At 32.6% G+C, this 27255-nt stretch overlaps 13 protein-coding genes and 1 non-coding gene across 14 annotated transcripts; 10 read left to right on the forward strand and 4 right to left on the reverse strand.

Moving 5' to 3' along the window:
• Positions 1-860: 860 nt before the first annotated feature.
• On the forward strand, positions 861-4357 carry gtaJ (putative GATA-binding transcription factor; the record flags this gene model as incomplete). The annotated part of the gene is made up of 3 exons (XM_004355603.1): positions 861-1899; positions 2029-2195; positions 2267-4357. The coding sequence occupies 3 exons, from the start codon at positions 861-863 to the stop codon at positions 4355-4357; spliced, it is 3297 nt and encodes a 1098-aa protein (XP_004355656.1).
• A 139-nt stretch (positions 4358-4496) lies between these two features.
• Positions 4497-5798, reverse strand: DFA_08157 (uncharacterized protein; the record flags this gene model as incomplete). Its single annotated transcript, XM_004355604.1, has 1 exon — positions 4497-5798. The coding sequence occupies one exon, from the start codon at positions 5796-5798 to the stop codon at positions 4497-4499; it is 1302 nt and encodes a 433-aa protein (XP_004355657.1).
• A 268-nt stretch (positions 5799-6066) lies between these two features.
• DFA_08158 (AhpC/TSA family protein) lies at positions 6067-6744 on the forward strand (the record flags this gene model as incomplete). The annotated part of the gene is made up of 2 exons (XM_004355605.1): positions 6067-6351; positions 6445-6744. The coding sequence occupies 2 exons, from the start codon at positions 6067-6069 to the stop codon at positions 6742-6744; spliced, it is 585 nt and encodes a 194-aa protein (XP_004355658.1).
• Positions 6745-7208: 464 nt separating this feature from the next.
• DFA_08159 (dCTP deaminase) lies at positions 7209-8319 on the forward strand (the record flags this gene model as incomplete). Its single annotated transcript, XM_004355606.1, has 3 exons — positions 7209-7255; positions 7321-7763; positions 8282-8319. 3 exons carry the CDS (start codon positions 7209-7211, stop codon positions 8317-8319), a joined length of 528 nt encoding a protein of 175 aa, XP_004355659.1.
• A 200-nt stretch (positions 8320-8519) lies between these two features.
• DFA_08160 (SUR2-type hydroxylase/desaturase catalytic region-containing protein) lies at positions 8520-10052 on the forward strand (the record flags this gene model as incomplete). The annotated part of the gene is made up of 4 exons (XM_004355607.1): positions 8520-8674; positions 8760-9012; positions 9102-9808; positions 9890-10052. 4 exons carry the CDS (start codon positions 8520-8522, stop codon positions 10050-10052), a joined length of 1278 nt encoding a protein of 425 aa, XP_004355660.1.
• A 93-nt stretch (positions 10053-10145) lies between these two features.
• On the reverse strand, positions 10146-11816 carry DFA_08161 (SNF7 family protein; the record flags this gene model as incomplete). Its single annotated transcript, XM_004355608.1, has 2 exons — positions 10146-11408; positions 11484-11816. 2 exons carry the CDS (start codon positions 11814-11816, stop codon positions 10146-10148), a joined length of 1596 nt encoding a protein of 531 aa, XP_004355661.1.
• A 3099-nt stretch (positions 11817-14915) lies between these two features.
• Positions 14916-15876, forward strand: DFA_08162 (uncharacterized protein; the record flags this gene model as incomplete). The annotated part of the gene is made up of 3 exons (XM_004355609.1): positions 14916-15018; positions 15143-15446; positions 15852-15876. The coding sequence occupies 3 exons, from the start codon at positions 14916-14918 to the stop codon at positions 15874-15876; spliced, it is 432 nt and encodes a 143-aa protein (XP_004355662.1).
• Positions 15877-16238: 362 nt separating this feature from the next.
• dstC (transcriptional repressor) lies at positions 16239-18661 on the forward strand (the record flags this gene model as incomplete). The annotated part of the gene is made up of 2 exons (XM_004355610.1): positions 16239-18389; positions 18461-18661. 2 exons carry the CDS (start codon positions 16239-16241, stop codon positions 18659-18661), a joined length of 2352 nt encoding a protein of 783 aa, XP_004355663.1.
• An 803-nt stretch (positions 18662-19464) lies between these two features.
• DFA_08164 (uncharacterized protein) lies at positions 19465-21021 on the forward strand (the record flags this gene model as incomplete). The annotated part of the gene is made up of 4 exons (XM_004355611.1): positions 19465-19504; positions 19701-19941; positions 20023-20170; positions 20251-21021. 4 exons carry the CDS (start codon positions 19465-19467, stop codon positions 21019-21021), a joined length of 1200 nt encoding a protein of 399 aa, XP_004355664.1.
• Positions 21022-21190: 169 nt separating this feature from the next.
• Positions 21191-21569, reverse strand: srp9 (signal recognition particle 9 kDa subunit; the record flags this gene model as incomplete). Its single annotated transcript, XM_004355612.1, has 2 exons — positions 21191-21349; positions 21498-21569. 2 exons carry the CDS (start codon positions 21567-21569, stop codon positions 21191-21193), a joined length of 231 nt encoding a protein of 76 aa, XP_004355665.1.
• A 760-nt stretch (positions 21570-22329) lies between these two features.
• DFA_08166 (uncharacterized protein) lies at positions 22330-22950 on the forward strand (the record flags this gene model as incomplete). The annotated part of the gene is made up of 1 exon (XM_004355613.1): positions 22330-22950. The coding sequence occupies one exon, from the start codon at positions 22330-22332 to the stop codon at positions 22948-22950; it is 621 nt and encodes a 206-aa protein (XP_004355666.1).
• Positions 22951-23405: 455 nt separating this feature from the next.
• DFA_08167 lies at positions 23406-23478 on the reverse strand. Its single transcript has one exon. It is a non-coding gene; the product is annotated as a tRNA-Thr (tRNA).
• A 1078-nt stretch (positions 23479-24556) lies between these two features.
• Positions 24557-25768, forward strand: DFA_08168 (uncharacterized protein; the record flags this gene model as incomplete). Its single annotated transcript, XM_004355614.1, has 2 exons — positions 24557-24951; positions 25270-25768. 2 exons carry the CDS (start codon positions 24557-24559, stop codon positions 25766-25768), a joined length of 894 nt encoding a protein of 297 aa, XP_004355667.1.
• A 174-nt stretch (positions 25769-25942) lies between these two features.
• Positions 25943-27253, forward strand: DFA_08169 (uncharacterized protein; the record flags this gene model as incomplete). The annotated part of the gene is made up of 3 exons (XM_004355615.1): positions 25943-26054; positions 26492-26626; positions 27192-27253. 3 exons carry the CDS (start codon positions 25943-25945, stop codon positions 27251-27253), a joined length of 309 nt encoding a protein of 102 aa, XP_004355668.1.
• Between the last annotated feature and the right edge of the window lie 2 nt (positions 27254-27255).

The following is a 27255-nucleotide window of genomic DNA, read 5'->3' on the forward strand; positions in this document are numbered from 1 at the left end:
TTCTAGAAGAATCCATCATATATAAATAAAATATATTTTGTTAACAAATCGCATAGCAGGGGGAGATCCAAAGATTAAAAATAACCCAAACCTTGCACAAAGTCAAGTTTTATTTTAGCTAAAACCTAGAAAGAGAAAGAAAGAAAAAGATTTATACAGAAACTACTATATATCTGTATCGTCGATATCATTCATATCTGGTTTGAAGCAGAAGCACAAGAAGGTTTTTTTATAGTTCTCATCTCAACCCAACCACACACCTCACCTCCTCTCTCAACCACCACCTTTGTATTCATTTTAATTTTGAGTCACAACAACCCATTACCTCATCATCCTCATCCTTCATCATCAACAAACACCTCTATATCATATATATAATCCATATCCCCCAACAACACAACAACAACTATAAATTATATATTTAAAATTTATGTATACTAGTCAACAACAACAACAACACAACCGCAACAACAACAACTTTTAATTCAACTGGTTTATAGAGAGTAGAGAGTGTAGAGTGTAGTGAGTGTTTCCACAGCAAGCAGCCTCTCCTGCCCCTAACCAGTTCGAGTTACTTAGTTAGTTCCTACTACACAACTCCTATATATTTATATTATAATTATTATTATATATCTTCTCCTTCATCCTCCCCCTGTATTATAGTCTATCTATCTAACAACAACAACAACAACCAGTCATATATCTTATTTTTGACTGGTATTTCTCAAACATATATATATATATATATATATATATATATACATACATACATAACATAAACATACCGTTAGTCAAAGAAGAAGAAGAAGAAGATTATACTATAAGAAGAATAGAGAGAAAAGAGAGATAGATAGCAAAGAATGAGTCACCCTTTGAGTCATTCGGCGCCACTGATACCGCATCACCAACAACATGTGGAGCATGCACTCCCACCACATATACTGCCGTATGGCTCAATGCCGCCACAACAAATAAGCTCTCCAACGGGCACACCGATCGGGATGAATGTAAATGGCATGCATACACCTCCCATGAACCATGGTCACATGTTTCAACAACAACAACAACAGCAGCAACAGCAACAACAACAGCAACAGGCACCTGCCGTTGCTCATCATGGTGTTGGTGTTCAACAACAACATATTCAAAATAATAATCAAGGAGGTGGTCCACACCCACAACAACAGCAACAACCTCAAATGGTTCATGTTGCACCAAATCAACAACAACAACAACAACAACAACAACAAATGATGCACCAAGATGCATTGAGACATCAACAACATCAACACCAACAATTTCAATTACATCAACAACAAATGCAACAGCAGCAAATACAACAACAGCAGCATCAATTACATCATTCTCAACAGTCACAACCGCAATCTCTGCCACCTCAACCCCAACCTCAATCTCAACCACAGCCACCACCACAACTTTCACAATCTACGTCTAGTGTTGTACAACAACAACAACAACAACAACCAATAAATACATCTACGAATGGTGGTGGTCCTCCTACAGTGGTAATTCCATCAACTCCGACATCAATACCAATACAACCACCACCTCCACCAACACCTCAAACACCATCTACACCATCAATACCACCAACACCATCACTACCTATTCCTCAAACCCCTATAAGCACTACTAGCACAACCTCTACAACTTCTACAGCAGCTTTGTTAGCACCAACGGTTGTCTTGACAGCCGAACAACAAAAACAACAAATACTTGGTGAAATTATGACAAAGTTGGCAGATTATTCAAAATATCATCTTAAAAGACCAAGTGATAACAATATAGGATTTTGGAAGGAATTTGTTGGAAAGTTTTATATGCCTGGAGGTATTTTCTCTCATACTGTTCATTTGGATTCAAAATCTAGAACTTATGGTAAGAAAAAGAAAAAGATGAAGAAGAAGAAGAGAAAGAAGAAGAAGAAGAAGAATCAAAATATTGAAACAAAAAAAAGAAAGAAACAAATTTGTTGACACTATTATTATTATTACTTTTTATTTATAGAATTAACATATGATGTTTTACCAAGATTCTATCAAGTTGCATATGATGCTTGTATAAAAGATTTTTCATTTTCATTTGATGACCATAAAGCTGATCTCATTGAAGGCACATTGGCATATTTGGAATCAAATAGAGCAAGAGTTTTGCTTTTATTTGATCATTTACAAGTATGAAAAACAGAGATAAAAAGATAAAAAGAAAATGAATATTCTTATTCTAATATTTTCTATTTCTATAGGTTCATTTAGATGGAACAATGAGAGTATATTTAGTACCATCAACATTAAAAATTGTAAGACTTCACTTTGAAACGCTATGTTATCAGGAATTGATACCAAGACCAACGGTAGAAAAGTTTTTGGTAGATAATCATATTAGCGCTCAAGCTTCGAAACTTTTAGAGTCGCTATCTCATTTGGCGCAGCAGACTTCACACAACTCTTCATCTCAAGGGCCATCGCCCTTGGCCACTTTGGCTGCTCGGGCCGAGGAGTTGGTCAAATCCCCTGTAAATGAATATGGCGTACCCCCTCTTATGATGCGTTGCTACGAGATTGCAGATATATTCAACGACTTTGACTCTTTGATGGAATATATCAAGGACAACAAGGATTCGGAAAAGGAACCAAGACAAGCCTTGCAAGATTTTGTAAATTTAAAACAACAACAATATCCTCAACAACCACAAAATAATCAACAAACGTCGGGGGCTGTACAAGGTAAGGTGAATAATAATAATAATAATAATAATAATAGTAATAGTCAACAACAATCCCATCATCCTCCACATATTACAATACCTCAACATCATCACCATCAACCTGCTACTCAACTACCACCACAACCACAACCACAAAATAGTCATCCATCTCATCACCAACAACAACCACCTCATTTCCAAGCTCCCGCTCCCCCTCCTCAACAACAGCCACCACAAACTCTACAACAACAACAAGGACAACAAGGAGTTCTTACTCCACAACAACAACATCAAAACTATATAATACTACAACAACAGCAACAACAACAACAACAACAGAATTACCATCATCATATACAGCAACAAATTCAACATCCACAAATGGTCGGACCACCTGGACAGCAGCAACAACAACAACAACAATTTATTCATCCTCAAATGAACTTTTACCCATATCCACCACCTCATCCATCCCAACAATATCACAAGTATCCACCTCAAAATGGACACGAGATGCAACAGCCTGCAGCTCCTCCTCCACCTGCTCCACCCTCCCAACAACCGCAACCACAACCAACAGCAGCACAGGCAGCAGCGCCAGCACCACCACCAGCGGCAGCAACACCTGCTTCCATTCCAGCACCGCCACCACCCCACGGAGGCAAGATAAAGTTTGAAAATAATAACAAATTCATGACCAATCCTCAACAAAAGAGAGCGCCCCAGAAAAGCACCTCCTACTCTCTAGACGATAAAAAGACTCATCACTATGATGCATCGCATCATCATGGTCACGATGAAGAGAAAAAAACAAAGAAAAAGAAAACAAGTGCTGCCAATAATAATAATAATAATAATAATAATAACTCGTCCCAACCAAATAGTACCTCTACAACACCAACTAGTGGTACTCCCTCTATATCATCTCAAAATCAATTAAATAACTCGAATAATAATATACAACAACCACCTCTAAATCATCATCATCAACAACAACAACAACATCAATTACAACAACAACAACAACAACATCAACAACATCAATTACAATTACAACATCAACAACAAATGCAACAACAACAACAACAAATGCAACAACAGTATTATCAACAACAATACACACAATCATATATGGTACAACAACAACCTCCTCCTCCTCCTCCTCCCTCTGCACAGCAACAACAACAACAACAACAACCAACATTTCAAACCTTTTCATTTCAACCACCACAACAAAGTATAGAAAGTCCTCATGTAAATCAGCTAAAATCCTCCTCACAAGGTGGATCCTCACCAAAACTACAGGCTCCACAATTATTGAATGATCAACAACACCAACAACAACAACAAAATAATTCACCAAACATTCATATACACAATTTTGAACCTACTCTTGAATCAATGGGAATTGATCAAAATAAACAACAACAACAACAACAACAACAACATATATCTGTAACATCTGTAGAATCACAACATCAACAACACCAACAACAACAACAATCAACCGATATGGAAAACCAACTACTTCCTGATACTTTTAAAAACAACCCAACTAGTAATAATAATAATAATAATAACAATAACAATAATAATTCACTTAAAAGAAGTTTGCAGCAAGTAGTATAAACTAATCATTATATTATATTATATATAAAACAACAACAAATAAATTATTTAAATTATTAAATTAATTTTTATTTTAACCATCAAAAAGGGATAGAAATATATATTTGTATAGAAATAATAATAATAATTAATTCTTTTTTTATATTATATTTTTATCTATAAACTGACCACGAGATGGACCACTATATTTTTGTAATATATCTAAAATGTCAGAGGACTGAAATTTCATTTTAATTGTATTGGTTGAACCGTATTTGTCATTGATTATTAAAAGATAAACTTGGTTTTTCTTGTCAAATAGTCTAATTTGTAATATTGTTTTGGAATGTCGATCCCTAAGTGCTCCCAAATGATTACTTGAAAGTATTGCCTTTTCAAAAGATGTTACATTTCTTTTGTTTCTGACAGAGGATAGTGGAAGTTCCAAGTAGAAATCATACCAAGGTTTAATTGGATTGTATATACCAACTGTCTGTAGATGATTATTATTTGGTAGTTGAGTAAAAAAATGTTTGTTGGTGACACTATTAAATATTTGAGGTATTCCAATATGACGTAGATTTGGTAATTGATTAAAAGGTACGGAAATAATACTGTCTAAACCAATAAGTTTGATATTTAATATTTCCAATGATGATGGTAATTGATCAATTGTATCTTGATCATAGTATTTTAGATATACTTTTTTTAATCTCGGTCCAATATCATTATTAATGTCTGCAATAATATTTAATTTAAGAGTACTGTGACAATATAGATGCTCCAAATGATAGGGTAGTGGTTGGGGTATAAAACATCCTTCCAATGTTTTAAGGGATACAGGTAATTTAGAGTACATGTCTACTATTACAGGTGGAGCCAGTCCAATGAATTCCAAGTTGCGTAATCCTTCTGGCAACCAACCATGAGGTATTGTTTTGGTGGGTACAGTAAAATTGTTTGAATAGTATGATCCATCGCCAATAGTGAGTGCAGTGAGCGACGGTGGTAATCGTATCTCTGAGATGTCTATCTGTTCGGCGATACCCTCTATAAACAAGTATCGCAATGACTTGAAAACCGTCAAATCACACGATGAAATGATCTTGGTGAGAACTAATCTAGGCAATGAATTGAAATAATAGTCTCTGTCCCTTGATATTAGGTCAAAATTATTGATTGGAAGAAATATACTTTCAGCCTTTGAAACTACTGTAGTGGGTAGTCTTGCAACACCGACATGATCGATGAATCTTCTTCTTAGGTCAAACAGTCGATGACATGTAGCATGCAAACATATTCTTTCAGCATCCAAATCAATCTGTTGAATGATGTATCTAATTACTACATTTGGTAATAGCAATAAATTGAATTGTACAACTTCTTCTTCTTCTAGGTTGTCCTCTTCTTTTTGTTCTATACCAAGAAGATTTAAAATAGAGCCAAATATACGTCTAAACATGGTGCTATATTCAATTTCTTGATAATATAGGGATATCTATTATTCTATCTTCTCTCTTTTATTCTATTTCCTTTTTTAGAAAGATATAGTCAAAGAGTTCTAGGTTGACACTATCACCCAAAGAATGGGACAGTCTGCGAGAGAGGGTGAAAAATCGATTTTAATTAATTATTTTTGATTTTATTGGGTGGTGACAACACCACTCTTCAACATGAACAGAAGATTCTTTGAGTTGACATCATCGACCCTGTAAAAGCGTGAGAGTAAAATGAGTTTTATTATATATTCAATTGTTATTCTCTTACTTTCATTCTATCTCTATACAATTTATACAAACAAACAACAACATTATAACATGGCAAAGCTTAAAGTAGGCGACGACGCTCCAGAATTCACCAGTCAAGATGGCAACGGTAACTCTGTTACATTGGCTCAATTCAAAGGAAAGATTCTAGTACTCTATTTCTATCCAAAGGATGAAACTCCAGGTTGTACCAAGGAAGCTTGTAGTTTCCGTGATAGTTATGAAGATTTTACTAAAGCTGGTGCTTCTGTAAGAGAAAAAAGAAAAAAGAAAAAGAAAGAAATAGAAGATTTACTAATTAAACTTTAATTATTATTTATTACCCTTGTTTATTACTTTTAGGTTGTAGGAGTATCATCAGATTCAAAGGAATCACATCAAAAGTTTTCAGCCAAACATAGATTACCATTCACTCTATTGTCAGATGATGGTTCTTTGGCTAAAAAGTACAAGGTTGGCAAGAACCTTTTAGTTGTTCCAGCCCGTACTACCTTTATCATTGACCAAAACAGCAAGATTGTTTCTATTCACAACTCTTTATTCGATGCTGAATCACATATCAAGGAATCCTTAAAGGTTATCGAAGGATTGAAATCAACTACTCCCACAACTACTGCTTCTGACGCTTCTGCAGCAAACTAAAAACAAAACAACAAACACAAACTATTAATAATCACAACCATTTATATTTGTATATAAATAACTTTTTATCCTTCTTTTCTTTCTCTATATATATGTTTTACTTTTGCGCGAGTGTGTTATCTACTAACACACACAAACACAATTTGAACAAAACGCACAAACTTCTCCTTTTAAATAAATTATTATTATATATTTAACATTCTTGTAAATTTACACATCGTGTTGTATTGATATGATCAAAAATGGAAGTTGATCATCATCGTCAGCACTCTCTTCAACAATTGCATGATTTAATTAAATTTTTAATTTCAAATGAAATCAAACCTGGGTGAGAACTGATATATCAGTTTAGTTTAGTTTGCTTGTTCTCACTACGTACATATATATATATATATATAAACCTAACTATTCATCCTCTCCCTATCTTTTATTCTTATTCTTTTCCCTCCTTTAAATTGATTAATATGACAGTTTTATCAAGAGATGAGGTACTTAAATGTATAGAATCAGGGTAGGTATTGATCAACAGATAAGAGATAGTAGCAGCAAGATTAGTAATACTAACATCTCCTTTAGTGAAATATCAATTAGTCCATTTGATCCAGATGCACTTGGTGGTGCCACATTGGATCTAACATTGTCAAATGAATTTAGAGTGTTTTCAAAAGAATCTGAAACCATTCTTGTCACTGATGAAACCAACTATAGAGATTATACCAAACATTTTGTACTAGGCGAAGGAGAGACTTTCATTTTAGAGCCAAGATCATTGGTTTTGGCCATCACCAAAGAGACCATCTCGCTCTCTCCCAACTATTGTGGTCTACTAGAAGGCAGATCTCGTTTTGCAAGAATGGGACTCTTTGTTCACTTGTCTACAGGTTTCATGCAACCATCCATCTCTAGTCGACAGGTTCTCGAAATATTCAATGCATCCAACAATCGTTTGGAACTAAAACCTGGATCTAAAATGTGTCAATTTATTTTTATGAAAATGGAAGGACAAGCTTCTTATACTGGTAGATTTAGAGATAATCATTTGTAACAATAATAATAATAATAAAACAAACAGATAGTAATAATAAACATATAACAACAAACAAACTATACACATAATTGTGAAATGAGAGAATAATCTCATAACCAAACCAAACCAAACCAGGCTGCTAAAAATGTTTATTTTTGAAAGCTCGCAAATTTTAATGTTTTTTTTAAATTTTTATTCATTGATGATGACATTTCGACGGGTTGTTACAACCTTCTAACCAAAGTAATCATAGCTCTCTAATAGAGAGACAAAGGGATCTCTCTCATCTGTATTCTTTTAACCTCCTGAACTGTGTGTGTGTGGTGAAGATTTCTTTTTACACCTCTAGATAATGGAATGAGGGGTGTCTTTTTCAAAAGTGAAAGAGTAAAAGTATATTACCGTTTGAAAATCCGATGTCGAAAAAGGTAATTCATAGTGACTGAAGAGAAGATATTTTCTTGACCGGTGATTTTTTATTCATATTAAATTAAATTAAAATTACAATAGAATATGCAAGCAAAGTTGTTTTCAATAAGGGTTTATGAATCATCTTTTATATTCTTCATTCATTCATTCATTTTGTATACATATATTGTTTTTTACTTCTTTTTTTTTTTTTTTTTAAGGTATAGTGTGTGTGTGTGTGATCTACAACTTTATTTGTTCATTGTGTACATATATATAGATAGATAGATAGATAATTATAGAACCAATCACAATCAACAACCTTTATTTTTAAAAAAAGATGGGATTACCAATTAAATCAGTACTCGGCGATGAGTATATCGATTACATTACAATATCAATTCCATTCTTTTTGATATTAACATTGATTGAATTTATCTATTCAATTGTTAGAAAGAAAAAGATGGATTATACAATCACTGATTCAATTGGAAGGTAAACAAAAAAAAACAAAAAGAAAAAGTATAGAAAAAAAACAAAGTTAAATTATTATTATTAACATTCTATTCTATAATTTTAGTTTTTCCACTGGATTAACAACTGTAATTTTGGATAAATTAGTACCTGGAACATTGGCAAAAAGTTTAGAGTTTATTTGTGTGATTTATATTTATAAACATCATAGATTATTGACTGTTGATGAAGATTCTAAATTGGCTTCGTTAGCATGTCTGGTTTTGGTTGATTTTGGGTATTATTGGTTTCATAGACTTGCTCATGAAATTAATGTTTTATGGTCATCTCATTCAACTCATCATTCAAGTGAATTATATGTAAGGAAGATAATATAATATATAAAAAAAAAAACAAATCACTCTATCAATCATTTATTAATATTTCTATTTTTCTATTTTTTTTAAAGAATTTAACAACAGCATTAAGACAAAATGCATTTCAACCATATGTTAGTTGGGTATTTTATTTACCATTGGGATTTTTTATGCCACCAGGTATATTCTTTTTCCACAAACAATTTAATACGATTTCTCAATTTTGGATTCACACCAAATATATTCCTAAATTGGGTGCTATTGAATGGATATTTAATACACCATCACATCATAGAGTTCATCATGGTCGTAATCCAAAGTATTTGGATAAAAACTATGCAGGTTTATTGATTGTTTGGGATCGAATGTTTGGTACATTCCAAGAAGAGGAGGAGGAGGTATTTTATGGTTTGGTTGAACCAATCAATAGTTTTGATCCAACATGGGTACAATTCCATAACCTATTCAAGGTTTATGAAAAAGCTGGCACTATGAAGACATTTGGAGACAAGATGAAAGCTATCTTTTATGGTCCAGGTTGGTATCCTGGACTACCACGTCTTGGTGATAACAATCTTTGTCCAATTCCAAAGGAATCTGAAAAACAAGGTCGTGTCGGTTATAGTCTACCAGGATTCATGGGTCTCTACATTTTTATTCAATTTTTACTAGTCTCTCTTGGATCGCTTGTATTAATGGTTGTTTTTGAAAAACAACTTGGTCATCAAAATATTTCAATCATGTTAACCTTTTTATATATTTCATTTACTACTATTGGTTCAATTAGTAGTAGAAAAGAGTAAGACAAAAAAAAAAAACAGGAAAAAGAAAACAAAACAAAATTAACAAATGTTTATTTTATTTATTTTATTTCTTTTAGATATGCAATGATATTTGAATTAACAAGATTAATTTCATTTATACTTTATACTTATGATACACCATATATGTGGTTAAAAGTAGTTAGAGGATTTTATTTATTCTCGTGTATTTATATTGTTGGAAAAATTCAAAATCCTTTCAAAAAACAAAAACAAGTCTAAATAAATAATAAATAGAATAGTCGTAGTATATATTAAAATTTAAAAACTAATCAATCCGTTTTATATACAATTTGAAATTATTATTATTATTATCTAAGCTGGTAATAATTCCTTTTCTTTTTTCTTTTCTTCTTGATCTTGTTTTTCTTTAAACTCTTCTTCTGCATCTTTCATTAAACTTTCTAATAATTCTTCATCTTCTTTACTAAATAATCCTTCTTGTTGTTGTTTTTGTTTTGGTTGTTCAACTACTATTGGTTCCTTTGTTTTTTCTGTTGTTGTTGTTGTAGTAGTAGTAGTAGTTTCTTGATTTTTAATTGGTGTATTATTATTACTATTACTAAGAGTTAATTTTTCCAAATCTTTTGTAAACAAATCAGTTTCCATTTGTTCCAATTCTTTTTCAAGTTGTTCTTCTTCATCAGAGGATAGATAATTGATATTACTTGACGCGGTCATACCAGTTTTAATAGCTTCATCAATTTCCTTTTGATCGGTCATTGCTTCTTCAAAGTCATCCATGACTTGGTAGACTTGATCGACAGTCATTTTTTCATTGACCTTTTTCAAGGTGCCCACACCGACACAGAGTGCATCGACAACCTGTTGGTTGCTATTGGCCGACTCGATACTCATCAAGACGTCGTGTATATTGTTTGATTGTTGCGTTCTCGTTTCGAGAATCGACTCTAGTTTCTTTTTCTTTTTGAGGTGGTGCAAAGCATTGTTCTTTTGCTTGACGGCGATATACTCTGAAATCTTGGCATTAGTAGCCTTGATGTCATCCATAAGACTCTTTTCCTGTGCCAACAACATGTCATAGGTGGCCTGTAGCTTCAATACACCATAGTCCGAGTCCATAGCCACCACCTTTTGTCCGTCGAGTGCAAACTTGACACCCTTGACCTGGTCACCCTGCACAATGTATGCAGCGCGACCCTCGCGGATCAACACACCCACCAACAGGGCAATCTCGTCTCTTGTCAGTTGTTGCTCTTGGCCAAGTATACTCTCGAGTTTGGCCAACGATACGATTGGTTCCGATGTGATTGCACTCTCTATTTGGCTATAGTATAGAGTCTCTGCCTTTTCCAACACCACACTCTTTACAATCAACTTTCGTTCTGCCCAAGGGTTACTTGCATTTGATCCTCCTTTTCTTGGTGATGCTGCTACAGACAAAGATGTCTGTGTGGCTCCACTATCCTTTCCTCCCCCTCCTCCTCCTGCTACCCATGACCACGACCACTGAAATGTAGGTACTGCTACTCTATTCCAAAACCATGACCATCCATTCAACACTGTATTAAATTCTTGTATAGTTATAATTGTCTTTTCTTTTTTTTCTATTTGTTCCTAAATAAAAATAAAAAATAAAAGTAAGTAAATAAATATCTTTACTTTCTACCTCTATTTCTTTTCTATTCTTACAATAATTTCAAATAAAGAAATTGGAGATATACCATCAACTTTGAAAGCATCTTGTAATTGGTTTGGTGTAAATATCAATAGATTAGCATCTTGAGATAGTTGAGTGATAGCCAAAGACCAAAAAGAAACTAGATTATCGTATCTCTCTGGATTCTGCTCTCTTGTACGTGGTAAACGACTGTACAACATCATCTTTCGTTCACTACCATTCTTTATCTCGTCCATAGACGATACTACCTTTTTTATTTTCTGATTCTTTACACTCTCTACTGATGTAATGTTGGTTATTCCTCCTCCTCCCATTCTAATAGGAGATACATTCTTATTATTCATTTCTGAAAGTAAATAAAAGTAAAAGAACAAGTAAAAATAATAATAAAATAAAATGAACAATAGCTCAAAAATGTTTAATTTATTTTTTTGTGTGACGAACTATCATTATTTTAAAATCTCCCTCCAAAACCAAAAAAAAACCTTTCTTTTACTCTTTTTTTTTTTGACAAAGAGAGAGAAAAGAGATATCTGTAATATAAACAAATAACAAATAATAATAAATTACTTTTTATTTTTATTATTATTATGAATATTGATCAATCAATGGAATGGGTTGTACACATTCAAGGTTTAGTATTACCCGACCTGGAACCAGGAATGGGAATGAACAGTTAGTTAACTAATTGTATATTTATCGTTGGTAGTTATCATCAAACCTTTTAAAGGTTATTATATTTAGATGGGTTTTTTAATTGGATGGATGGATACTCATTTCCTAAAATGCGATGATGACGATGATGATACAATGCGCGTCGTTTGAGCCTTTTTATCATTATACGAAAGATTATTAATTAATTAGGGGGTCTTCTAACTAGTCAAGTCTCAAAGTCTACGGAATGATCAGATGCACCAACAGTTGCGATGTTCAGCAGACTTGCACCAACTCGAGAGACGACAATTCATTTTTCGCTTCACATAAAAACTTGGCACCATATTTATATTGTTGTTAAAAAAACACTTCGTTTCCACTTGGCAAAGACCCCAACCGTTAAAATTGTTTAAAATTTGAATTTTTGTCTTATTTTTTCTTTGAAAGACATTTCACAAGGACCGACTGCACATACTAATAATTATTGAACAACAACCAATCTCTCTATCTAAAAAGTAAAAATATTAAAAAGATATAAAACTATCTACCACCAACCCATCATCCATCATCCATCATCACAGCACAGCTCCCAGTAGACAACACACAGCAGTAGCATCCTTATCTATCCTTATCTATCCTTATCCACATCCAATCTAAGGTATGTATCTTATCTTTGCACTAATCCTAAAAAACAACAGTTGTCCCTTGTCATTGTCACACACCAAGCAAAAACCAAAAAAAACATCATTCTGCAACCAACCTCACAACAACACCGTTTTCAAATAAAATGATATCATTCTTGTGTATAGAGTCATCACCTTGAACAGTCGCAAAAAGGCTATGATGTGGAAACCAAAAGAGAGAGATAATTATTATCTTAAGAAAGTGATCATTAAACGACACACTCCAATCATAGTAAACACACAACCGTAAAAGTAATGATCCATTTCTTATCGGCTTCGTCATTGCCTTACTAAGTGCACGAGTTTACCTCCCTAGTTTATTTATGATAATCAGAAAATAGAACAACACGAATATTCTATTCTATTCTATTCCATTTATTTTAATAATTTATAAAATTGATCAATCATCCACCATCATCAACTACTAGTTAACAAACAAACACCACACTTTAACATCATTCATTCGATTAATCTTAATCACTATCATTCATCCAACATCTTTGATTTATAAAATCATCATCCACAAACCACAAATAATAATAATAATAATAATAATAATAGTTTTAATTAAGTTAATTTTGTTTTAATATTTGCTGCTTCTGCTTTATATTTATTTGTTTGTGAAAGACAAACCCTCATCCATAACCTTTGCTTGACTAGTCCCTCAGATTTTGTTCAGTTCAGCCGACTCTTTTTGTTTTTTTTTTTTTTTTTCCTCTTTCAACTTCCATTTTAAACTTACACAATATATAAATCTTACCTAAAAGAAAGAAGAAGAACAAGAACAAGAACTAAAAGGCCTGTCTCAAGATATAACTCTTATTCTTACAACAACGACAACAACAAAAAGTAGTTATCCTAATAACACCTTTAATCACTCTTATCATCAACAACATCATCTTATCATTTTAGCATACTTTTGGTAGAGATTATATATATATATATATAACATACACATAAGATAACTCACGACTCTGTACATACAAATCATACAAAATACACATATACAGACAGACAAAAGTATTATATTATTAGTATAAGTGAAATCTCTGTTTGCATCTTTAATCTCATTTCATATTTCATTTAAATCATTCCCAAACCAACAGGACAACACATTAACTCTTTTTGAAACTATAAATATTATAGTCTCTTTATTCAAACTTGTACATACAACATAACATACAATTACTTTATTTATTTATTTATTTATTTGTTTTTGTTTGTCTTTTTTAAAAAGCAGTAGCAAGTAAATTTAAAATTAAAATTATTAATAATAATAATCATAACCAACCAACACATAAACCTTTAATAATGATAGAATGTAAATATTTTAAAATCAAATCACTTTATGTTTCACGTTTAAATCATTTTCAATTAAAAAGGACTTCTTTTCTTTGAGTTGCTTTGGAGTCGATAATCCCAAAGAACATCAATCAATCAATCAATCAATCAAATCAGACTCCTTTTTGTTGTTTCAATACTTTTACTCTTTTGGTAAGGGTCGTGGGTTGCTGTTGTCGTCGACACCCATCAATCTATCCATTTGAAACGTGTGATTTATAAATAGGTGCCAGATATCAAAAGAGGCGACTCCACCACTAAACTACAACGACAACTTTGACTTTTGTTTGTTGTGTGGGGTGGCAACAGACCAACAACAACAACAGACAGGCAGGCAGTCTATTTTATTCATTAAATCATTGATGATGGGTTATTTATTGGCGGGATGGATGGCTGGTGTGACGGGTGACCACCCCTCGAATTGTGTGTTGTTTGAGATTCACCTGTGTTTAAATCTCTCTACTAATTGATCATCCATCAGTCCATCAATCAAATAACCTTTTCTTTCCCCACTCGTCCACCCCCCCCCCCTCATACCTGTTTTATCAACCATCTATCACACATATAATATACACACACAATACATACATACATATAATCATACAATATTTATTTATATATATATTGTTGTGTTGTATATGTATTGTTGTTCAATCAATCAATCTATCTTTTTTTTTTTTAATATTATTTATTCAAATAAACAACTAATACTCGAGCACTTGACAATACCAAACCGAATGAACAACACAACAACAACAACAAAATATGTTTACGATTAATCCAACAATGATTGCATCTGAAAATACTAGTCACTTTTATCATCAACAGCAACATCAAAACAGTAATAATAATAATATTGATGTTAGAGGTATCAATCAATCAAATCAATCAATCAAATCAACATTACTTTACTTTTGTGTTTTTCCATTCCTTTCCATTTCGAATTAAAATGATTAATTATTAATGTACCTTTTTCTCATTCTTTTCTTTAGTATTAGATACAACTACGATTCCAGCCAATTCCAAATTACTATATAATACCAATCATCCAGATATCAATAGTGCCTATACATCGACTATTCTTTCACCTGTTCTTTCACCCATTCATTTGACACCTCTCCCACCAATAACAACAACAACAACAACAACAACTATACCAACAATGAGTAAAAAGAGGCCAATTGATTCATTGGATGATGGTTATTCCGAAGATATCAAACAAGAAGAAGAACTCATGCCATCAGCAGATGGATTTACAACAAATGATGATTTAATGTCTCTTATGACTTTTTTAGAGTATGTATCAAAAATAATAATATTATTTATGTTTTTTAAACTATAGCAACAATCGATGCATGACGACACTATATATTTGTTTATTATTATAAAACTAGTTGGATGTGTTTTTATATCATTTTATTTTAAAAACTCTATTTATATGTGCATTGTATTCTTGTCTACCACCCACACACAATCTACACACACAACACTAATTAAATCACAAAATATCCCATACCACTTCTACTGATTGATGATGTTCTATCAATCATTGGTTCTCAACGCCTCCCCCTAATCCATCAATCCATCCATAATCTCTTCACAATCTTTCAAATCAATTCGAAAATTGGTTTGTTTGATTTTCTTTTAAACAATTCCAACAAGATCAAAAAGTGAATTTATATATATATATATATATTAAAGAATTGGTGGAAATAATGGAGGATAAAGGAGAAGAGGTTTTATAACAACAAACAACTTGTAGTACTAGTTGTCCTCAAAAAAAATAATATTATTTTTTCATTGTAAACAAACTCTTTTTTTTTTCCACCAATCAATATTCAATTCAATTTTTTGTTTTAGCCAACCACACATCAAAGGAAGGTTTTCCAGTCCTGGTTGTACAAGAAGGAGAAGTTCAACTGCTCAATATTTTATTATTTATCTATTTTTTATAAATCTTTAATTTTACCATATTCTTTATATTTTCAAAGTTTTTTTTGTTTATTTGTTGTAAAAACATATAATCAATTAAATAATCTACATTATAATAACCATCAGTGATATTTGAAAACTGGAATTTTTATAATAATGAATTATTGTAATTCACCACACACCCCCACCACCAACACTCTCATTCACCATACAAATATTGTTGGTTCAAAGAAACCTTTACCAGAAGTGATTAATATTAATAATAATAATAATAATAATATGTTGGCCTCTTCTTATATTACGAAGGAAGCAGCAGCAAACAAGTCACCTATGCTCGACCCGTCACCCTCCTCCTCCTCATCATCATCGTCCACCACACCTCCACTGTTGTTGACACCAAATATATTATTAATTCCGAATCTCATGAACAATTGTAATAATAGTAATAATAATAATACTAACCTATATAATCATCATCATAATCACATAAATAGTCATGGACAAAATATCACTACCATAAAAACCGAGCCTGTTTCAACATTGCAATATCCACAACAACCGCAACAACAACAACCGCAACAACAACAACAACAAGTTCAACAAGTTCAACAACAACAACAACAACCTCAATCCCAATATATTCATCCACCTCCAGCCTATATATATAACGGAAACGGAGGTACCCTTGAAGATCAACAACAACAACAACAACAATTACAACAACAACATCAAATCCAACAACAACAACTTTTACAACAACAAATTCTTCAACAACAACAATTCCAACAGCAACAACAACAACAACAACAACAACAAATTCAACAACATGTACAGTCGACTATGATTCAAGTCCAACAACAACAACAACAAGTCCAACAGCAACAACAACAACAAGTTCAACAACAATTATCATCACCAAATAATAATAATCAAGAATCTATAATTATTACAACTAGTGGTATTAACGGTCAACAAACCTTGTCTATACAACAACCACAACAACAAATGGCACCACAACCACATCAACAACAAACATTATCAATTCAACCACCACAACAAAATATACCATTACCACAACATCTTTTGGTTGCTCCATTTGGAAATCAAGCACCACAACCACACCAACAGATCATAAACGAATGTCTAAAGTTACATTTAGCACAAAAGGATCAATTGGAAAAGATGAAGGTTGTACAGAAACAAGTCTTGGCACATCCCCAAACCGAGACGTTCCAAATGCTCGACAATGAGCAAAACACTCTAAAGAAGCAGATTGACGCCGAATTGACGTCTCTACAACAGATCGATCAGACATTTGTATTGTCACCCACGGAAATCCGTAATGTTGTTTTTTTAATCCACGAACTCACCATCCAAAGTATCCAACTCGAATTGTATCATGAAGAGCTCCAGCTCCTCGTCCGTCCACAGAATCCACCACCCACCATTGCTGCACTCGTCGTCATTGAACAACCCTTCCCAATGGTTATTACCAAGTGCAAGCCACTCGAAGATGATCCCGTCGTCGTCCAATTGCTCAGCGGAACACGTACCGAACTCCAACTCATTGGCAAGGTTCGCGCCACCATGATTGTAGAGAACCAACAAAACTCCAAGACTTCAGGTTCACCAAAGACCATTGAAACTGAAGTTGTATCGATGGATGAAGTACAACGTCTTGCCAAATACCATCTCAAGTTCCTCAATGGTACTCGTAAGAATCCAGTCACTCTCAAATTTGGTATGCAAGTCCAAGTTGTCGGTGGCACCCCTGTCAATATTGAAAGTCCACCCACCTCTCCCTTTATCGTCATTACCAACGAGTGTCAATACGAAGAGTCTGATGGAACCCTACTCAAAAAGGACAGTTTTGGAAACAATGCCGAAATCCCATGGGCATCGTACGCCAACAAACTCCAACGTCACTTCCTCAGAGCCACTAGACAAGACTCGATCAAACCAACACGTTATCTATCGCGTCACGAACTCATGTATCTACATCAACAATTCTTTGGTGGTCGTAGTATGGTTTCTCAGTCCATGTTTGACGCTTTTTGGAATTGGTTTGGAAAGGGTCTCCAAAAGCTTCGTTATCAACGTCATGTTTGCTCCATGTGGCAATCTGGTCTCATCTATGGTTTCATCTCTCGTCAAAGTGTAGAAGAAGCACTTCGAAATGAAGAGATGGGTACTTTTCTCATTAGATTTAGTGAAAGACATGCTGGTCATTTTGCTATTGGTTATAAAGTTGATGATCCCGATCCTGAAAAAAGAATTAGACATTATTTAGTTAAAGCTGATGATACTGTAAATATAAAAAATAGAAAAAAATCGAAAAAATAGAAATATATTAACTTTTTTATTTTAATTTTTTTTAGGCTGGAGCTAAAAAGACATTACCAGATTTCTTATCAGAATGTCCACAATTCACAAAGATTTTACAATTGACCATTGATCCAATAACGGGAGAACCAAGACTACGAAATTTCCCAAAAGATGTTGTTCTTGAACCATATTATTCTAAACGAGAAGCTTTACCAGCTACCAATGGTTACGATTCTTTACCAGTTTTAAATTAAACCTGGAAATTTAAAAAAATACCACCCACTTCTACTCACAACTCAACTTTGTTAATATCCTACCTTCCTCCTCATCTGACAAAATATTAAATTATTTTTTATAAAACTAGGTTGGAATCTAAAAGAAAAACAATGTACTTTTTTCATATATATACAATCAAAAAAAAAAAAAAGTACATATCCCTTTCTTTTATTCCTTTTTTATAATAATAATAATCGTCAATAGTAAATACAACACTCTTATAACAACCAAATATATATATAACAAAAAAAAAAACAAAAAAAAAACAAAAAAAACAAAAAAAAAAACTCTACACTTACTTAACAAAACAACAAACAACGAAACAATACTTGTATATAATTACAGACCAAAACCAAAACTTTAACCTTTATATCTTATACTCATTAAATAAATAAAATCCATTAATCAAAACATCAAGCGGAGAGATAGTACTTTATTCGGCCAACAGATACAGAATTGAAATATGCAAAAGAAAAGAATATAAATTAATAAAATTTGGTTGTGGACCATCTTAATTTTCCTTTTATTAATAATTACCAAAAAGAGTCATGATGTTTGAATTATTTGTTCAACAGTGGAATGAAAACAAACAACATTTATATATATTTTGTGTCAGAGTCATCAATAATAATAGATTAATTGATTCGATATTAGGGTTAAAATTATATTTTCGGCCAAGTTGTAAAAGAATTACCCACCGATATTGTCAATATAAACAAAACACATTGACATTGACACAAACTAATAATAATAATAAAATCATATTCAAACAAATAAAAAAATGTCTTGCGAGGTTTGGTTGTCCCCAGTGCAGCAACAAAGTTTTGTCCAAAATATCTGACAAAAAATTGATTTTTCGTTAAAGTTGTTCTTCATTGCAACCAAACCCCTTCACATCTGTTTAACAAATAAGATAGATATTAGTAGTTGTAGTAATAAGAGTTATCAAAACTTTGTTAGTTAGATAGATTAAACTATTTCTCGTCAAGAAAATGAAAAGAATAGTAATAATAATAGCAATTATATTTATATTGATACAACTCGAAAGTTGTATTGCACTTAATAATGGAGTAGCGCCTACGCCAGGTATGGGATGGTCAACTTGGAATAGATATGGATGTAATATAAATGAATCTGTTATTATAGACAATGCCAATGCAATGATTAAAAGTGGTCTTGTCAATTATGGTTACGAATATATTAATATCGATGATTGTTGGGCAGTAGGAAGAAATGAATCAACAAATGAATTAATTGCGTAAGTCATAGATAGACAGAGATAGATAGACTATCTATTTTAACTAACTCTCTGTCCTCTTTTTTTTTCATTTTCATTTAGAGATCCTGTTGCATTTCCAAATGGTATTAAATATATAGCAGATTATTTACATTCAGTTGGTTTAAAGATGGGAATTTATACAGATGCTAGCCCAATCACTTGGCAAAAACGTCCTGGTAGTTTTGGTTTTGAACAATTAGATGCTGATGTAAATAATCAAAAGAATTCAAAATATCTATTTAATAATTACATTTACTAATCTCTCTCTCTCTCTCTTTATTTTTTTAGACATTTGCATCATGGGGAATTGATTATGTTAAAGAAGATTGGATGAAACAATCATTTTATAATTGGACAGGTGATCCTATTGCATTGTATACTAAAATGTCAGATTGTTTAAATGCAACTGGAAGAGATATCTATTTTGCAGTTTGTGAATGGGGTATCGACAATGTACAAACATGGGCACCTGCCATTGCAAATAGTTGGAGAACAGCTCCCGATATCAAGGATGAATGGACTAGAATAATGGAAATTTTGGATCTTCAGCTGCCACTGACCAATGCATCTGGTGTAGGCAGTGGTTGGAACGATATGGATAGTTTGGAGGTTGGCAATGGTAACATGAGTACCATAGAGTACACAACTCACTTTTCTATATGGTGCATGATGGCATCACCACTTATCATGGGTAACGACTTGACAAATATGGATGATGACACCTTGGCCATCCTCTCGGCCACTGAAATGATCGAAGTCAACCAAGACACTCTCGGCATTCAAGCCTACAGAGTCTATCAAAACACGAGTGAATCGACTGAAATCTATGTCAGACCTTTGGACGATGGTACTCATGCCGTCATGCTACTCAACAGAAACGACAATGACACACTAAACATTGAGCTCGATCTCGGCTTGCTCGGTCTTCCAACCACCCTCAATTGTCTTATTCGTGATATTTGGAAGCAACAAGATTTGGGTGTCTATAGTGGTAGTTATATTTCTGATAATGTACCTCCTCATGGATGTGTAGTATTAAAAGTTGTTTGGATGGATTAAAAAAAAAAAAGATAGACAATCAATCCATTTCTTCTTTTGTAAATTAAAAACTCTCTTTAAAATAATAATAATAAACCAAATTTCACAATCCATTTATATTATATACTACATTCTAAAATGTCTTTTCTGTTGCTGTTGTTTTCGTTTCTATTTTATCTATATATATGATTTATTGAGTTGTTGTTACTTGTAAGATTAAACCATTCATCCTATCTAGATTCGCAAAGTCACTATCTTTATCTGTCAAATATTTATATATAACTTTATCATTGGTCACTTTTAAAACTACATTTGCATCTACTTTTCTAAACTTGAAAACATATCTTGTCTATATAAATATATAGATAATAGATAATAGCAAACATTGTTAGTTTGAAAGATTGTGTATATGATGATGATGATGCAATGCATATGATGATCACTTCTTCGTCAATCAATACAATTCTTCATCAATCAATACAATTCTTCATTCATACCTTTGCAGGATCTTCTCTAAATAATGTTTCAGACTTGTCATAAAACTCTTCAAAATCTTTCAAATATACCATGTTTTATATATTTATATAAATATGCTATCGATCAGAGTGATTAAATTAAGAGTTAAACAAAGATCTCAATTGAATGCAGTACAAAAAATTTAAAAAAATAAAAAATAATTAAAATTAAATACTCTATCATTGGTTCACTTTTTAAAAGGGTAATGAAGAATTGTGTGGATTGCTGGTAGATGGAATTGTATATCAAATAAAGAGCCCTAGTAGCTTGAATAATAAACAATTAGTTTGGGAAATATATTTTGTTTTTTTTTTCATTGGAAGTCGAAAGTGTTTTATAATGTATAGAAATGTAGCCTCTGATCTGTTCTCCACTTTTATAATCTTCAATGAATAGGCAATCAAATTTAAATTAAATGTATGAATAGGAAAGAGATTGACAAAAATATTTTAATACTTTGTTTCAAGGGAATGAGATGTAAAGGACTATTTTTTGATTAATCATTTGGATCATTTTAAAAAGAATCAAAAAAATAGTATATATCCATGAATTAAAAAAAATAATAGATCAAATAATAAATTGTATACAGTCCATAATCGATTTCGTTTTTGTAGAATGAAAAATATCTAGATAAGGTATGTCGCGACAATCCTTGACCTAAAAAAAATCTATTTACTCTGCAGACCCAAAAAACGATAACAATTAAGAATAGATCATCATTTGTCAACAACATAATGTTTTATTATTTATTATTCAATTTTTTTCAAAAAGAGATATTTATATACAAATAGAAAGAGATAGAGATAGAGAGAAATGAAATTCACAAATAATTTAATGATTATCATTTCAACGATGGTGATGATGATCGTTTACAATAGTGTAGATGGAGCATCATATGTTTCCATTCAAGAATTCCCAGATAATAATTGTACTGGTGAATATTTTGCACAAAACTATGCGATTGTTGGAACTTGTTTCGAACGATCAATGTATACATGTGATGGTGTTTCATCGACTCGTAACCTCTACAAAACTGATGATTGCTCTGGTAGTCCATGGCAATCACAATCATACAATATCGGTCAATGTACAGGCTTTCCTGAACTAGATCAAGTAGGCTATACCATCTGGGAATGTGTCGACAATTACACCATTCCCGCCAATAGTTCAAATTCAATTACTTATCTTGGATCGTGTGAAACACCATGGAATGAAAACCCAGTACTGTGGATCAATGCACTCAAGAATAACCACTGTTTTCCACAAACCGGTGTTCCTCCAGGATCGGGTATGGTTCGTTGCAAGAACAACAAAGGATTGATGGATTTCTCGTACCCACAACGTGGATGTAAAGGTCAGGCATCAACCGACTATGAACCAAACCCAAAGTATTGTGATGGTGATCTTGGTTATGATTTCGTTTGTTCTCATTAAATAGTAAATAAATAAATAAATAAATAATCATTTTTTTTTTGTTCTTTTCTTTTATCAACCAATCAAAATAATAATTTTCTATTTTTGGGTAGACGATTTTTTTTCATGGTAGGAAGACAAAGGTGTTTGATAGGATGAGGATTTGATGGAATTTGATGGCGAATGAATAGAAATGCAGCCACGTTTACTAAACTATGCTCTATCTTGTCGAGGGCCCTACGATATAGATAGTAATTGGATAGTTAAGTTATAATCAAGATCTTATATAAACTATGGTTAGTCTTATAGATTGTATAGTGTTATATAAAATGTAATAATAATGAATGATGAGAGCTGTTGCTCGTTTGTAGGTGCGTGAGAATTGGGATTTTGTAAAAATGGTCCATTCTCATTACACACGGATGAGTACTACACTAAGATGAAAAAATCCTTGGCACAAAACAACAAAAAGGTTGAGGCCCCATCGAGGTTCGAACTCGAGACCCCTTCCTTACTAGGGAAGTACAATAACCACTATGCTATGGGGCCTTGCTTTTTTGATGCAAAATTCTCCATTCCCCCTATTTATACCCCCCTTTTACAAAGACCCTATCTATTTTTAGAACAAGCAACAATCCAAAACAATCCAACATGCTTGACACTATACAAAAAGATACATGATCAACGTCCATACAACATGTATCATAGACATGGACAAACCCCCAGAACAAATTAACTTTAATTCTTCTTGAGATAATCTTTATTTCTTGCTGGTCAATTAAAAAGTATAATTAATAAAACTTTGTGACTTCTGAGTACTACTCTTCCCGATAGGAGAGAACAGGAAAAGAATTACTTTAAAAAAAAAAAACCTTTTACAAAGACAAATGCAAGGCACCCAGAAGCATCTGAGCTAATTAGGACTAGTCTCGCATCATTATCATCAAACTATTATAAATAAAGACTAGGATAGACTGGGGACTATCCAACCTTGTAACCTACTCGTCAGTTAGACTGACGACGTGGATAGAGCACTCGAAGAGTCTCTTAAAGGTTGTTCATTCATTATACTCTTCTCCCCACATATCTCTGTAATAACTATATAGATACTTGGTAAATATATAATTAGTTGAGAGGTATATAATAATAATATATAGATATATGAATATATAGATAGTAATAATGACTTTAGATTAGATTGTAAATGATTATTAATTATAGTAATAAAAGATGAATTAATGTTTATTGATTTCATTGGTCTTTTATAGTTTGTTGTTCGAGACGACTAACCGACAATAGTTTAGTCGTTAGTATTTTTATCCAGCATACTTTCTATATTTGGCACCAGGATTAAGTATGTTGATAATTAGATGAAATATCATTGACTAATCATTGAACTGTACTTTAATTTACAATCTGAATCCAACAATCTCTACCAACTGTTTATTACAAAGCTTGCTGTTAATATAGCCTTGCTTGATGATACTTCAAATTGCTTCCATTTAAATATACATCGCGCTCCCTAACGAAATAAATAAATAATAATTATTACCTATTCATCTTCTTATTCTTCCAATAATACATAAACATACATCTGATTTTGAAATCTTTGTTTCTCAATTCTGTAATGCCATTTTCCAATATTGAATTCGTTGCTCGCCTTCACTCGAATTGCTTGTTGGTCTTGGTTTGTTGTTTGGAAGTGGATGTTTCCTCTGTCTTTTCATCGTCGCCACTATCTGTACAACCACAGTCTAATCAAGTAGAGATGTTTGTTGACAACCTCTATACCTTTTCGTGTCATAAAAGTCGATCGTTTATGAGAGTGATAAGCTGTCCAATCACAGTCTCTGGTTTACCATTGACATCACCTGTTACCTTTGTTGCATTAATACTATTAAACATTCGTAACAGCTTGTACACCAACGAGACCATTCATCAACTCATTCATCTGCCCTCATGCAGTGATCTTTTCTCTAGAGGATCACATGTAACATCGTCTCGAAACCAAATGATCTATATGTAGGTAGTAGATAAAGAATATGTATTGTGTATTGTACAGATATAGTTGGATCGAGAGGTGGATGTGGAGTAGGACAACATTAAATATAGAGTAGGCAATCATTTGTTTTAATTAATACTTAATAATTGATTAAAATGAATTTAAAAAAAGAATATCATCACCATAGCGATCTCTACCTTTGAATTTTTTTAAAAATGGACATTCCTCAGTTTGCCTTCCTCTCTACGATGGTGTGGTCAACATGTTCCAATCATATTCAGATTCAAGCAACTCTGAAGCAACCAGCTCTGCTCCAGAAGAGTATTGACTGGGATTAGGGATTGCGCTTCCATCGCCACTGAAGAGGAAAGAACCAAACTCTTTGTATCTTTCTTCAAGGTCAAAGTCTCCCCATCGTTCTTTAGAATCATTGGAAAAAGAGATGTGGTTGGAGGACCAAGATCTATAGCCATGTCTCACTATTTGGTTCTATCATTGCATTCAAGATGTTGGTTGAGCGCCTCCCAAATGCCTTTTCACCGCAATCAAGTGAATCTCTTTGATACACGTGATAAAAGAAAGGACTCTTCTCCTTCTTTGTCCACCCAACAACAAAAGAAAAGCAAGGTTGATGCCCGAGAAACCAAGGAACAACAAGTCCCATCAGAGAAACCAAAGCCTTTTGCACTCTGGAGCACACCAATGCCAATATCGGCCGAATATGACTATGATCATAAAGTCGCTATCAAAAGAAAAGATGGAGAGGAATTCAATCAACCGTTGGTCTTTCAAAGTGGGGCTGATGCTATGAAGTGGTGTATAGATCCTCTGCTTTAAACCTATTACACCTCGGCTAAAACCCAAGAGAAACAAATCAAATATGTACCTGTGGTGTCGTATACTTTTGTTGATGAAGAAAATCAATTCGAATTTCCCACTCTTCACAATGGTGAATACCAAGGTCCATTTGATATTGTATGAGATCCTATTTTTGGTAATAGGTTATATTATATGGGATATAAACAAATTAAATTCATCGTCAATACTTATACCCATATTGTTAAAGTAGAGTTACAATTTGAATCGAATTTGTTTGCTGGACAAGGTGATCAAACAATATTAAGTATTTTGAATAAATAAATAAATAAACTTTATGAATATTATTAATATCAAAAGTGTATCTTTATCTTGTTATTTATTAAATTTAAATACAAACACTTATGATAAAAAAGCAGACGAATTTTATCTTTTTTTTTTTTTTTATAAATCTGGACTCTAGTCGTCGGACAATAGAGTAATTATGGTTTATTTGTTTTAATTTTAATTAAAATAGTTAGAGTTTCTGTTAGTATAGGGGCTTGTAGCCCCGTTGTTGGGTGGTATTGTTTCTTATATTATTATTATTATATTATTATTATTATATTATTATTATTATATTATTATTATATTATTATTATATTATTCTTATATTATTATTATATTATTATTATATTTTTAATTGTTATATTATTATTGCATTATTACTAGATTATTGTTGATGTATCGCTTGTTGGCTAATAGTTGGTGGTGATAATTGGGAGAGGGAGGGGTGTGGCGAGTTTCCCCCATGTTCTTGCGAACCTGGCGAAGGATTGTCTGGCATGTGTTTGGGTCTTGATTATTTCGTCAGTAGGGCTGTTGGCGATGGCTGTTGTGGTTTGGTTAACCAGTTTGGCGTGTTCGACGTAGATTATACCTTTGAATCTTGCAATGACCATCTTATCTTCGTTTTCATCAGGTGATATTGTCGAGTGATAGATGGTGTTGAGGTGGTGGTGCCATTCCTTTAGAAGCATGATAGATACTAGGGTTGAGTATCTGGTTTTTTTTTTTTAAAGTAATTCTTTTCCTGTTCTCTCCTATCGGGAAGAGTAGTACTCAGAAGTCACAAAGTTTTATTAATTATACTTTTTAATTGACCAACAAGAAATAAAGATTATCTCAAGAAGAATTAAAGTTAATTTGTTCTGGGGGTTTGTCCATGTCTATGATACATGTTGTATGGACGTTGATCATGTATCTTTTCGTATAGTGTCAAGCATGTTGGATTGTTTTGGATTGTTGCTTGTTCTAAAAATAAATTGGTTAAAGATATCGCTTTTTTTTTTTTTTTTTTTTTCTCAGCACTCTAAGCTGTAATAGTGGGAAAAATAAGTATTCTAAGTAATCATTATTATTAATAAAATTAAAATATTATTATTATTAATATTATTATTGATAGATGAAGAGAGAATAGAAGAAGATGAAGGTGTTGACGCAAATATGGCACCCATCTTCTTCTAATT

Source organism: Cavenderia fasciculata (genome assembly GCF_000203815.1).
Source record: "Cavenderia fasciculata unplaced genomic scaffold Scf_ET2XIPL01COFD4-5, whole genome shotgun sequence".
Classification (NCBI taxonomy): domain Eukaryota; phylum Evosea; class Eumycetozoa; order Acytosteliales; family Cavenderiaceae; genus Cavenderia; species Cavenderia fasciculata.